Below are 15,110 nucleotides of genomic sequence, written 5' to 3'. Positions count from 1 at the left end.
ACATCCAAACTTTAGCAGACAAACGCAATGCAGCCGCAGGTGGCAGGTGTCTAGCGCATGCATGAATGAATAATGATGCATGATTCCATGATGGCCCTGGGCATAACTCACTCACAAACAAAATATGTAAATTCTTTGAAAACTGATCACGGCGATCATTTATGAAAATCAATTTAAAAGAAAAAAAATATATATATATATATATATATATATATATATATATATATATATATATATATATATATATATATATATATATTTATTTATTTATTTATTTTTTTTGCTAGGGGGCCCCCTAGCGGCCGCTTATATTATAGTTGTTATCAGAATTTCAATAATGACGTCACGGTAGAAAAAAGAACACAGGCCCTAGCAAGCAAAGATACAGTGTCGTGTAAGTGCACATAGATCCAAACATTACGAAATCAGAGTAACCTTTTACTTTAAGTGACTTGTCGGAGGTTCTTTTTCTAAAGAAATCGGATCTACAGAAAAATAAATACTTTTTAATTTGAGTTTTTATTGAACCTGTTGCAAGTATGACTGCAGCTGTAACACAGAGATGCATCCGTCTTTCCCAGAGTTTGTTACTTAGATCTCGGTCTATGATCTCTAAGCAAACGCCGCTGAGGACACTGAGGGGACAGCGGCACACGGCCTGCGGATTTAGCCGAACCTTCAGCTCATCTACTGGGACACTCAGGTAGGAAAGAGTGGGGATATTTTTAAGACGCTGTGAGATACGGAAATTAAACTTTATGTTTGACTGTAATAATAATGTAATCTATTAAATATTTTACTGTAATACATATATTTATTGGTTAAATCATTCACGCTTAGTTAGTAATTCTGACGTCCAGAGAGAACTAATGTGAACACCTGTTTAGTACTCAAAACTCTATCGGTTAGTTTTGTTTATGAAAGGCTTGTTCTGTTGTTTGTATTGCTCTCTCATAACGTCTGAATTGCGCACACCAATAAAAAAAAGCGTGGGACTAACATGTAAGCATGACAGTGTCGTGTGCGACAAGTAATCAACAGCAAAAATAATTAATACATGTTTTAAATGTAATAACACATAAGCTTCGCCCACTCTACTCCACTACTCCGCTCGCTCCACTGGCTCCCGATCACCGCTCGCATCCAGTTCAAGACTCTTGTACTAGCATACAGATGTCTTGACCAGACTGCACCCAGCTACCTCCAGACCCTCATCTCTCCTTACACCCCCACTCGACCTCTCCGCTCCGCCTGCACTAGAAGACTGGCTCTACCTCCGCTACGCTCCCCTGCCTCCAGAGCCCGCTCCTTCTCCACCCACGCCCTGCAGTGGTGGAATGACATTCCTACAGATGTCAGGACTGCCCAGTCCCTGACCACATTCCGGCGCCTCCTTAAGACTCACCTCTTCAAACAGCACCTGTAGAACTCCTCTGTTTGTATCCTGGGACACTATCACCCTTCATTTAAATGTGCTTTATTTTGCTCTTATCTGCCCCCTATTTTACTGCATTTAATCCTGTACTTCAGAATACTGTAATCTGCCAAGTGTTTAACCTGTAGTACTTTGTATTTAATCATATCCTGATGTAACTATCACTATTTAATCATATCCTGATGTAACTATCACTATTATCTGCTGTATTATTGAATTGTGGTTTGTCACACTTGTACTTTGCTTGAACAAAAGTTATTGTATTACTTGTATTGTAACACTTGAAATGTATTTGCTTACGATTGTAAGTCGCTCTGGATATGGGCGTCTGCTAATAAATAAATAAATAAATAATAATAATAATAATAATAATAATAATAATAATAATAATAATAATAATAATCTACATTTACTACATTCTTTCATTTACTGGACATTGCCTAAGAATAAGGAGACCAGATTTCTAACTCCTTAAACTGGGACAATATGGCAATATTGTGAATAACTTTAAACGTACAAACTACGGGGAAGCCAGTTCTAGGGTTTTTATTTTCACTTTGGCAATTTTTGATCTAATATCATATTAAAAGTGAATGAAGAGACTCGTGTTCTTTCATTTCTACACAAGTATAGCTATTACATACACAGTATCAATTCAATAATATTAAAATCAGAGATTCTTTTATGATTACTGCTGCAAATCTAGTCCCTTTTCTGCCAAAGAAGAAACTGCATCTTCTCTCTTTGATTTCCACTTCCCTTTTGGCTCTATCTCTATGCTATCCTTCAGTGTCCAATCTGCAAACCAGGCCCAATATCACAATATTTCTATTTATTAAATGGTTATTCATATAATTTTTTTTCAAAATATTTAATTTATTACCATTTAATATGACATGGTATTTATTCTGTATATTTTTCTTCTATTGCAGTTTCTGCTTGGCTCAGCCATTTTCTACTGTTAAACTATTACGGTACTATTACTATTAAAGGTGATGATAATGGTGATAATCTTTTGACTGTGCAATAAATGAAGCCCACTAATCAGTTTTTCTGAGCTTTTGGTTTAGAAACTGCTTTGATTGCAGAAACAGGTTTTTCTCTCTGAAGTAGTTCATTCTATAGGGTCCGCCCAATGTTAAATATCCCACCGGCGACCTGGCCCTTTAGCTGTCACATGTATTCAACAGATAGCATTAATCTTTGTCTATTTTTTCTTACACTTTTCAGGATCACATATACTTCTTCTATAACAAATTTCACAGAAATAAAAATAAGGGGTCACACAAATTAAAGAGATGATACATGAGGACACAATGATTTTTTTTAAGAAGAAAGGTAAAATGAAACGAAGACGTGATTCTTTTTTGTAATTGTTTTAAACTATTTGTATCATATACAGTACTCAACTATCAATGTAAATAATTTAATGAAATTAAATGGGCACCTGGAGACCTGAAACTATTGTTTAATTATTGCTATAGAATAGAAAATATGTTTCCAAATACTGTTGTCATATTTTACAGCCCCTCCTATTGTTGTGATGGGCTATTTTGATACACATAGAGCTCATACCACAAGCTTTAATGCACTGCTTTGTAAACATGGCACGGTGATGTGCCATGACAGTGTTGATTTCTGCAATTGTCATTTATAGCTACACACAAAGTAAATTCGTTTGCACGCAGATCTACAAATACCATGGATGAAGAGAATAATGAATGTCCCAAGAAAAGTTCCGGGGACACTGGGACCAGTGTTCCAAAAGTGGGAATGTCCCATCCAAAATGGGACGTCTGGTCACCATACCTAAGAATGCCATATCTATAATGATAATATTCTACAAGAAATCTTTTTTTTTTTTTTTTTTTTTTTTTTAACATGGGCTTATGCGGTTGTGTAGTTTACCACAGTATTTTTGCAGTTTTCCCCATTGTTGTCCTGTGTGTTAGTTTGTCATGTTTTTATTTTAACATGCCTCTCTGCTTTACAATGCCTACCTATTCTTTCACTGCTTTATTACATCTTGCTTTTACCGTGGCTCCACTGCAGAACCACAGACGCCCTATCGGCCACAGGGGTCGCTGATGTGCAGTGAGCCATGGATTCCCCTGCCGACCTAAGCCCTCCCTACCTGGGCAGCACTCGGCCAATTGTGCACCACCCTCTAGGAACTCCTGGTCACGGTCAGCTGTGACATAGTCTGGATTCAAACTTGTGATCTCCAGGCTATAGGGCACATCCTGCACTCCGCGCGGAGCGCCTTTACTGGATGCGCCACTCGGGAGCCCCTTCTGTGATTTTAGATTATAAAAGTGCAGTTATGAAATGTTGATTCGCATATTAGAAATATGTTTTTTTGTAGAACGTTCTGTTAAATGTTTTATTAATTTTGGTTTACCAATAACTTTTTTTAATGTGTGGCCACACTAAATTGTTTAACTTCATTGATATGCATAAGTTTGAATAGGGACATGACTTATAATAACCCTAGCCTTCTGATAAATTGGTTTTACAGTGTTCCAAAAAACAGCAGCCAGATAGCTACAAGACCTTTGTTCTGTTTGTATTCCTCTGTAGCCTACAGGGTTACAATTATAGTTTTCCATTCCAGCATATTTGCAATTTAAGAACACTTCTGCTGTTTGTGAGAAAAATCTCTCTCTTTCTCTCTCTCAATTCAAAGATGCTCATTGGCATAACTACAGCAGAAGTATTGCCAGAGCAATTACAAAATAAATAATAATAAAAATACAAATAAAAAAACATCATACCAAATGATTGCAGAAAATAAATCCTGTATAAAGATACAAAATATATATACAAAAACAAACCTATAAAGATACTTAGAATTGGGACTTTGTGTTCTGTACTGAACTTGCGGGAGGGTGGGGTGGGGTGGGGTGATTATCACTCTTATTTTATTGCTTTCTGTGTATGAGCTGCTGCCTGTTCCTTTCTTTTGTGTGTGTGTCTCTGCCTGCCCTTGTTGCAGGCTTGCTGTGCTGTGTGAGTGGTGAAAAGTTATGCAAATCACCTACTGTGCACTGAGTCAGCGGTTGGAGCTGACCAACCAAGACCCTCGACTCTGGCTGCCCAAGTTCACCTCAAGACCCTGATGAAACAGTTCGAGCAGCTCTTAATTGAACACACCAAGAGCCCGCCGCCTACTACTGCCGCCCCTTCACCGGCCCCTACAGTCACCACACCGCTGACCCCTACTACTGCACTTCAGGCACACGCCCTCTCCGGCCCTAAACCGAAGCTTCTCCGGGCAGACATCACTGGAAGCCTTCCTGGCCCATTTCGAGCTTGCAGCCACTGAGTACGGCTGGAGCTCAGTCATCAAGGCGTGTTAGCTAACCCAGTCTCTCGAAGGAGCCGCACTAGAGATACTACTGGATTTGGAACCTGAGGAAAAAGCTGACTACAGAGTCCTTTTAAGGGCCCTGAAGAGGCGATTTGGAGAAAGCGAGTCTTACGTTCTACTGCAAAACCAGTTACAGAACCGACGACGAATCCCTGGAGAACGGTTGGGAGTGCTGGGAGCAGACGTGGCCCGCCTAACAAGGACAACGTACAACAGTGAGGACAACAGCGTCATCTGCCGCATCATGCTAGATGCTTTCTTGCACAGCATTGAACCCCCAGAACTGCGTTACCAAGTTCGGCGAGCAACACCAACATCTCTGGATGAGCAACACCAACATCTACCACCATCGAAGCAGTGTTTCTAGACCAGCCCACAGCACACTGCCCTGTGAGCCTCCCGGTTTCCTGGACCAAGCCAGAACAGGAGAGAGAGAGGGAGCATAACTCGCCTAAGACCAGCCCGCGGGACGTAGAGAGGATCTGCTGGCGCTATGTGGGACTCCTGGGCACATCATGGCTAACTGCTGCCAGCTGAAAACCAAGACCGATGCCCGCCAGTCTTCGGTAAATGAGAACGGGTCCAAATAGAGGGGAAGATGTGGACCCCACCTCCCGACCCCCAAAGCACCACTTTGACGCTTGCGCCTGCTGCTGTGGGGCACACCGGAGAAGGAGCCTTGTGTACCTGGTGTACCTTGATGATCTGCTGGTCCACGCCACTACCTTTTGAAGAAGCTCTGACCCACCTACGCACTGTCTTACAATGCCTGCAAGGTGCTGGACTCAAGCTCCACCCCTGCAAATGCCGCCTGATGAGACACAAGGTCACATTCCTGGGTCACTGTGTGGGGAAGGATGGGATCAGGACAGACCCGACAAAAGTAGAAGCGGCACATCACTGGCCACCCCTGGCAAACGTAAGATAGCTGCGAGGGTTCCTGGGCCTGGCTTCTTATTACTGGTGATTCATCCCCTGGTTTGACACCATCGCTGCATCACTTCATCAACTGCTCCACATGCACCAAGCCTTCAGCTGGACTCCCGAATGTGACGCTGCCTTCTTCACACTCAAGGAAGCCCTCATCTTGGTGCCCCCTGTTCTCGATGCCCCCTTCGTCCTCGACACTGACGCAAGTGATCAGAGACTAGGTGCCGTCCTCTCACAGCTGCTACCAGGAGGAGAGCGGGTCATTGCCTATTACAGCTGTGCCTTCAGCAAACCAGAGTGTAGGTACTGCATCACCAGGAGAGAGCTGTTAGCTGTTGTCGCCGCCCTGAGACAGTTCAGTGCATACTTCACTGGCAGATATTTCACCTTGCGCACAGACCATGCTTCCCTCTAGTGGCTGGTCAGCTTTAACCCTTTGCGGTCCTATGTCGGACCCTGTCCGACATCATCAAAAAGACGCAAAAAACTGGTTTCTAGTCGTTTTTTCTCCGTTAAAAGCCGAGAAAACCATTCAATGGCCGAGTGGGAGCGACAGGAGCCGAGACAAGCCGAAAAAAAGGGCGTATCTCATGAATAGTCATACTTGCCCCTGGCATCAGATAACGGCGGCCATAAGGAAACAAGCTGGCTGATACTGCATCAGCGCTCAGAGAATATCACAGACATTTGCAGACCTTTTTTGAGATGTTATAGTAATATAATGACGACTTGGATCGCATTATTGAGGCGTTTGGTGATAAAACGAGTGATCAGGAGATGATTGATCGGTATGTACGACTATTATTATTATTATTATTATTATTATTATTATTATTATTATTATTATTATTATTATTTATTTATTAGCATATGTGAAAGCTATAGCGAACGAAAGGGTGGGGCGGGGCTGGAGATGCCTAGTGAGTGCTTTGTTGATATGCAGGGCCTTTTAAACCCATTTGACTGTGGAAAAAAAAATACTTTTAAACAGCGCGTCTAAAATTAACTGCGCGTGTGAAAATAAATTGGACCTAACGCGCCTGACACGCACTTAATAAATGGACTGCAAAAGGTTAAGGAGCCCGAGGGGCAACTGGTACGCTGGCTGGAACAATTACAGGCGTTTTGACTTCCAAATCCAGCACAGAGCGGGGAAACGACACTCCAGCAAGGACGCTTTGTCTCGTCGCCCCTGCGCACCTGAAGGCTGCCACTACTGTTAAGAGAGAGCAACGGGATCAACTGGAAACCAACTACACGAGTGCCTGCCTGCAAGGAGATCTCTATCGCCCCCCCACCCGACTTGCATGTGCTGCAGGAACAGGACCCCGACCTGCAACCCCTTTTTTCGTGGTTGATGCGAGGCACTGGACCCTGCTGGGAAGACATCACCGGCTACTCCCCAGTAACCAACGCGCTCTGGTCTCAGTGGCAAGGTATGGCCATCCAGAACGGACTGCTGCGGCGCCACTGGCTAGAACCCGCCACCAGAGAGGAACGATGGCAGCTGGTGGTCCCCCACCCTCTTCAAGACCAGGTCTTGGCCGCCGTGCATGGGACCCCCGGGACAGGTCACTTCGGGAAAAGTTATGCAAATCACCTACTGAGCAGTAAGGATAAGCTTATATTAAGCATAGCCTGTGCGCTTCATGTGGTTGTTGTTGCTGGGAGTGTAAAATAGTTAAATCCATTTTTCTAAAAGAGCAAATATTAAATGCCACTTTTTAAAGCCAAAGAAATATCCTGGTAGCGTCTTCATTTCCACCGCTAAGAACCCACTACACGCTTACGCTATAATACTTAATTGTATACATGTGTGATGTAAGGGAGTTTCTGTATGTGTAATGGGAGCAGATAGCCCCTTGTGGAGTTGTTACATAACTAAGTAGTTACCTAGCTAAGAAGGGATGCATAGTTAAGGCCCTGTGAAAATCACTGAAATTATCTTTAAAATTCACGGCAGTGTCACGGGTAAAGTATCATTCACGGAATGTGCACTGAACTTTTTTATAAAAGATGCGTACAAATTATTGTTATTTTTTTAAACATCAAATATAGGCACTGACATCGTCAAAATAAATGTTACATTTATTCAAGCACTTGCTGTTCCGGCTTTGTGCTGGCTTAAGGCGGCAGCTCCGGAATCGTGTTAGCTGTTTGGTGATTCACAAACAAGACAATTACCAACAGACAGAACAAACAAACAAAAAAATACTCACGATACTGTTGTAGTCTCTGGGGTCTCTCACCGTCCTTCTAGGTTTAAAAAACACAAACCAAGCGAAGGAACAGATTGCGATTCTCTGCCCCCTTTTATGCTTTCACACATGACCCCTTGGTAAACGAATGCAACCGCCTCTCCAATCTGCGGCTGCCACGTCGTTTCCCTTCCGGGTCAATGCATTCTTGCCACAGAGTCTCGCCTTCATCCAGACTGACTGACTTCCCAACCCGGGGAAAGAACTGTCAGACCAGCCCGTCCAAAGAACTCTGTTCTCGCTGCTTAGCGCCCTCACAGGTTGGGAGGGAGATTTACAACCAAGACTCATTGTATTTCTGTCACAAACCCATACTGATCTTGGGCATCAGTCAACTCGTCAGTGACCACTGGCAAGCAACCAGACTGTTTTACCAATTCCATAATCTTCTGCTTGTGATACTCGGCAACTTTTGGTATGTATTCATGTCTCAGCTGGGCTGATGAAGGAATCACTCCACCATTTGCTACACTCAGTCTGAAGAATTTATGTAATTTTGGTTGTCCAAATATTCAAGAGGGATGTTTGCACAAACAAACGGCTCTGTCAGGTCAAAATTTAATGTATTTCATGCTTCATGGTTTTCAGTGGACTTTTGGAACATGGAAGTCACAGTTTTTTGTTTTTGCAAGTAAAGCAGTCGCAGTACTGCTCTGAATTTCCACCTTTCTCTTTCGGTGAATACTAGATTCTAAATGCCTGTCAACAGCCGATTCTCAGTAGTTATCTATAGCAAAGGTGTGCAGCCAAACTTTTATCACGTGCCGCATATCCAGAAAACTAGTTTAACCTAATGTGTATAGCGGGCCGCACATTACTAAATAATCTGAGTTTAACCCTTAGCTGCAATATATATATATATATATATATATATATATATATATATATATATATATATATATATATATATAATGTGACGTACTTTGTTCTTTCCAACAGGTGTCTGTCACGAAACAAGGGTAGTGCTCTTTAAACGCCGTGGCGTACGTTTATTTAGCAAACTGTTCAAACAAAAACATACAAAACAAAACCTAGCCTTTCTTCAGGCGCTAACTAAACTGAGAAACAGAAAAGCTAACTAATGCAGGGCAGGGTAAGCCTGTTCCCCTGTTTAAACTAATTCCCAGAATCACCTCAGCCAAATCACCGTCCAGAACTCCGTTGTCAAGGATCGCCGTACCTTTATTTTGTTACAAGAAAAACCCTTTTGTCCAACACGCTTGTTTCACCACTTCAACCCTCTCTCTCGAACACACAAACTCAAACCCTTTTTAACCCCGACCTGATCACTTCCACCTGATCAGCATTTGCCGATTAATTATACAATTAAACACTTGTTACATTTGTTTCAACACAGTGTGTGGCTACCCCCCATGGTCCTAAAGCCTCCAAATTACTGTCTGGTACATACACATCATCACAATATATATATATATATATATATATATATATATATATATATATATATATATATATATATATATATATATATTGTGAGGAAAGGATAGCGTCGCCTTTAAGAAATGGCGGCGCTAAGGAAGAAACTACACAACCCAGAAATCCGAGTGCCAATTAATTGGGTGGGGTTTCTGGGTTTAAAAAGGAGCAGGGCAGAGCCATAAGAGAAGAGGCGTGGGGAACACGGCCCGGTTGTCCTGCAGGGAAGTAGCGTGTAAACTCCAGTGTGTTGGAAGAACAAGCAAAAAGAAAGAGATCGCAAGGTACAGCTATTGTTTGTGTTAAAATATAGTTGGCGTTTAGTTACTACAAAGTGCGACTTTTCCCTCTTGTTGAGGTAGCCTTTTGTTTGTCAAAGTTTATTTTTATTTTCTGTTGTCGGGGTGCAGAGGGAATCTGTTGGATAGTTACCTGTGTGGCGGATATACTCCAGCAGAGGGAGCTCAACCTACACTTACCGGTGACTCAGGACAGCTCTAGGGAGGAGAGCTGACCCTGTTCTTACCCGTGGACTGACTCACTTCAGTCGGAGGATCCTTGGACTTCTTTGCTATCTCCATATCCTGATATAGCTAGAGAGGGTTGAAGAAGTGAGTTAGTCAGTGGCCCGTACAGGGCGAGAACTGTGACAGAAACTGCTTATTTGATGTAAATATTGTAAATAAAAGTTACTTGCCTGCAAACATATTGAGTCTGTGCCAGTTGGTGGAACGGGAAAGCAGTGGTTCAACAGCACGTGTCTACTGGATCGTTTACAATATATATATAGGCAAGTTGCCTTAGGATTACTGTTAATTTTATTTCGTACTGCATGATACACATCACAAACAAAAATATACAAAACATTAAAAACAAAGCATTGATATTGTACCGTTATACCATATACACATGCATTGCACAATAATTCAAAGAACATTAAATATCTACTTGCTGAAGCGGTTTTTATTTTGGCAGACGAGTTGTTCAGTTGTAGCAGGCAGCAATGTAGCAAATGTCACTTCCCTAGCAACAAGCCTCCTATGTTGGGAATGGGTTCTTTCAATGCAGCAGGTTTGTGCATTCAAGAAAGGAGAGGAAGACTCGTGAAATTAGTTGGAGACAAACTGATGAGAAGAAATTACCCTCCGCAGTACGAATTAAAATGGTGTGATGCTTTTTATGCGAAAAATTTGAAAAAGTAAAAGTTTTATATATATATATATATATATATATATATATATATATATATATATATATATATATATATTCATATGTGAAATGGAATTAATACACTGGGCCGCAGTCAGATGATAAACGGGCCGCATGTGGCCCACAGGTGGTGGGTTGCGTGTCCCTGATCTACAGAAACGTTGCAGGACATATAGAAGTGCTTACCTCCACCGGAGTGTAAAGCTCCTGCTGGATAGTGCTTTATCTGCTGCAGACACATTTTTCGGTTTTTTAGAGACATCCATTTTCTTGTTTGCAGTGTGAAGTATTCCCCACCTAGATTGCATATAGTCAAATGACATACTCACTGCACAGCACTGTGTGCATAGCGAATAGTACACGCAGGCACCGATGCATCATTTTTGCATAACGCAAAAGAAACAGTGTAAATAAGTAGTACATATATTTCCAACAAATCTAATCACGAAAAGTAAACGTTTCTCCAGGTGAACTTAACACTACACATTTCTAATTATTTATGTCTAGTCACACTGTCGGCGAGGTTCCCCACAAAAAGTTAATAAAACATTAAAAATATTACTGTCTTACCTTAAGATGTCTTGACAGCAACCGGATTAGAAGGGAAAAAAACTCCAACAGGGAACACCAGAATAACTATTTACAAGTCCAACATAACAAAGTCTGTGCTCTCTCCAGAGCTTACTTTCTGTTTTCATTCAGAAATATTATGGCATCCACAGTCTCAGGTTTCAAAGAAGAACGGAGTTTGTTCACAAGCATCATGCTTTGCTGAACACACTCTCGCTCGGGACCGATGTTGCAGGGATACTTAACATGCCCTTTGCCAAGGCTGCTAGGTTGGGAAAGCGTGTCTGGTTATTTTTCTACCAAATCGGGATCTTCGCTGATGTTTAATGGAGTTTCAGAAGCATAAATCGTCATCTCTTGTTTGATTAAGGTTTGCTTGGAAGTAATGTGTGTTTGTTGCTGTCCACGAAGTAACAATTACATTGCTTGTTCGGTCTTTGTTTTCTTTTTAACAGGAAAGTCCTCTGTGCTGCATTTCCGTCATTTTCGAGGTTGTTCTCCACCAGCCTCACTAGTTTGGAAGACAGTGCTTCAGACACGCGAGCATTGGCCTGTTCGTATAGGAAATCCAGATGGCGAAATCGTGGGGTCAAGAGATGACACAAAAAGCAGCAGCATAACCTCATTACTTGGGTCATTCAGCTGATGTAAACAAAATCGCTGAGACAAATTACGCACTAGCTTATCTATCAAACTCTGTGTAACTGGAATTAGCAAATTGAATTTGAAGAAGACGGTGTCTCCCCTTCATCAGGAACTTCAGTCAGTCTGTGTTTTACCCCTGTTGCAAGTGGGTACAAAGAACTAGCCGTAATGTTTTTCTCTGCACTTAAAAGTACTGTGGCCAGTTTGAATGGCTGTACTAGATGTAGTATCTCAGCCATTAGCTTCCACTGCTCAGTCGTGAGATCTAAAGTAGCTGCGTCAGACTTTTTGGTCAAATCTGGGTCTGACAAAACAGCAATAACTGGCCATTTTAATTCAAGGCGGCATTCAAACATATAATAAACTGTGTTCCACCTTGTTTGCACATCCTGTATTAACTTGAATGGTTCTTTTTCTGTGTTCAGCATTTCTGTTTGTTTCCTATTTAAAGCGCTTGTTGCCATCTCATTCTTTTTAAAATGTGCAACCAGTCTCCGTGCTGCTGCCACTAACGTACGGACTTGTCGTACATCCTCCAAGCTTTTTCTGAATGCAGAGATTTATATTGTGCCCTGCACAGCTCACACTTGCCACGCTACCAAAAAGTAACACAGCATGCTCGCTTGCAGAAAGCAAAGACATTGCTCTGCACACGTCATGAACACAAGCTATTGCTTTTGTAGCCACTTCAAACTCTGTGTTTATTTGATTGATCGCTTCTGCTAAATTCACAGCTGCATGTCTCTCGTGTAATTTTCGTGTCGCTAATACTTTTGACTTGAGTTCCCAGTTTTGCTTATGTAATGGCAGGTGACTGTTAAAAAAAGCTTCTTGTACCATGCTTGTCCACACATCGGTAGTGATGGACAATGAATTACACTCCTGACTTAAATCCTGTCTAAGCTTTTCCTTTGCACGTTCGTGATCCAGAGTAATGAATCCCAGAGTAATGAAGCAGGAAGAAAACAAAAGGGAAAAATACTGCGGTGCAAAAAGAGGCGCCGTGCGCCGTTTAAGTAACAAAAACAAATAAAATATTTAAACAAAAACAGTGCTCACAGAGCAGAATAAATATTCAAACAAAAACAAATCACAAGCACAAAACAAAACAATAGGTCAGGCTGGGCAGAACGCTTTCACTGATCCTATGTTGATTTTTTAAATTCCTTTTTCTCCTCGTTCTCTCACGTTCTCTCCTCTGAACACCCATCCTGAGTGCAGAGATCTGCAGGCTTATATGCAGGTGACCATCTCCGCACAGCAGCATATGCAGGGGCTGCTGAGGACCGCCGGCATCTTGACCTGATCCCTCCTTGTTGAAGGGAAAGGCAGCTCCTGCTCCTCTCCCTCAGGTGAGAATGATGGAGGCAGAGGCAGCTCCTGCTCTCCTCCAGGCGGCAAAGACAGAAGGGGCTCCCCATTATATTCTATTCCGGAAATGGACATATACCTACCACATGCAAAAGAAAACGGCAGTAGAATGACTTTGAATGAATTTTGGATTAAAGCTGAATAATTATTTCCCAATTTAACATGAAAGGCTAAAATATATTTTCAGTTGTTACCAAATCTGTAGATGCTGAAAGAAGTGTTTCTTCATATGGCCAATTTTTTACAGAACAACATCAATCTATGAAAGAAGGCAGGGTTAACCAACCCTGATGATGATGCTTAAGTTTAATAGCAACATTTAATGCATGGGACATTTTCTTTCATGAAACTGTAAGTGACACTTAATGTGCTGTTTGCGAACAACCTTGCATTATTATTATTATTATTATTATTATTATTATTATTATTATTATTATTATTATTATTATTATTATTATGTTATATTTGTAATATATTTGTTACAGCATTGATGTTATGATTTCAGTATTTTATATAAATTGTTCCGGGAATCAGTGCTGTTTTTTTTTTTTTTTTTTTTTTTTAATATTTGACAAATGATGTTTTCCTACTAGTAAACAGAAACATTTAAATTATTTATTTACACATTCTAAGAAATAATATTGAATCAGACGTATTAGTAATAAAGTGATGCATGACTAAATTAATGTCTATATCTGCTGCTGCCGCCTAATCAATGCGCCAGTGCGCATTAATAGAATGACTAATTGAGATGATTAAAGGAATCGGGAGATTAATAATCAATAAGTGGTTTAATTAAGCAGACTGCATGACCACCTTGCGGTGGGAGGAATGAAGTGCAGCCTAAGAAGGCAGGTCGTGTAAAACGCAGGGCCCTAAGTATAGACTATAATAATGACGACAAGGTACTGTGCATTAAAGATAGGAAACTGCATTCACGTTTAGATTACTGTACAAATAAAATAGCAACACTTGAAAATGCCTATGTTTGGATTTTTTTCTTTTTTTAGAAACTTGATGCAGTTTTAAAAAGTTTGCAAATGTTAGAAGCTACATAGTGAGTGTTATTAATTGTCATGTCACATATTTCTTAAACAGTGTTATAGTGTTTACAAATAAATATTTTTTGTATTGTTCATTACATTTGTATTGTTCTTCTTAAAAAAATAAAAAGTACATGTCAAATATGTGTGTCTTATTTATTTTACTTTGTTTTATTGACACACACAGTGTATATATCACAAATTTCTGTTTTATTTTCTTATCTACTAATATTTTATAGCAATTTCAAGGGTATAAAGTGCAATTCAAATGATTTTAAAATCTGGTACCTGCCATGAACCTTCATTTTTACATTTGGAGTTGAAGGGGTTAAACAACCTGACAAATAACTTCTTCTGTTTAAAAATAGTTAAAAATGGGTATGAATACATAACCCTTAATTTCAATGAAAAAAACAAAAGTGATAGTGAACAAAACAAAGAAAGCTCAGGTGGTTTCATGTTTTCTAACCTAGCGGCCTAGAATCACGTACGAGAGCGCACTTAAAATATCCAGCACTACTTTATTTATTTATTTATTTATTTATTTTAACCAGCACTTCCTTATAGATTGTTGTAGCGTTTCAGGCATTCTAAATTGGGTGAAAAAGAAAGAAACTTGGTGTTGTAAAATATCTCTGCGGGATTTTCCCACACTGAAAGTTGCAGATATGTGGGAGCAACTTGGAAAATGCGCGATTCCTGCAATCCCGCACTGAAATTCAAGCCCCAGTTGAAAACCATAAAACTGTTTTATTGTACACAATACAATAAAAAGTGATCTACATGTGATCGATCCTGTATTGGCGTAAAGAAGATAAATATCAAAACAGACTTTGAAAGGT

The 15,110-nt window shown here is 40.6% G+C and overlaps 1 protein-coding gene across 1 annotated transcript in view; it reads left to right on the top strand.

Moving 5' to 3' along the window:
* The first annotated feature begins 350 nt into the window (after positions 1–350).
* The window catches only part of LOC117406416 (adrenodoxin-like), a 39,558-nt gene continuing 24,798 nt past the window's right edge, over positions 351–15,110 (top strand). The window contains exon 1 of the mRNA XM_034010415.3: positions 351–703. Coding sequence (XP_033866306.1) covers positions 540–703 — 164 coding nt within the window. The 5' untranslated portion in view covers positions 351–539. The remainder of the gene's footprint in view (positions 704–15,110) is intronic.

Source organism: Acipenser ruthenus, chromosome 8 (assembly GCF_902713425.1).
Source record: "Acipenser ruthenus chromosome 8, fAciRut3.2 maternal haplotype, whole genome shotgun sequence".
In the NCBI taxonomy this organism is placed as follows: domain Eukaryota; kingdom Metazoa; phylum Chordata; class Actinopteri; order Acipenseriformes; family Acipenseridae; genus Acipenser; species Acipenser ruthenus.
The sequence above is the reverse complement of the archived record's forward strand: the minus strand, read 5'-3'. Positions and strand labels throughout refer to the sequence as shown.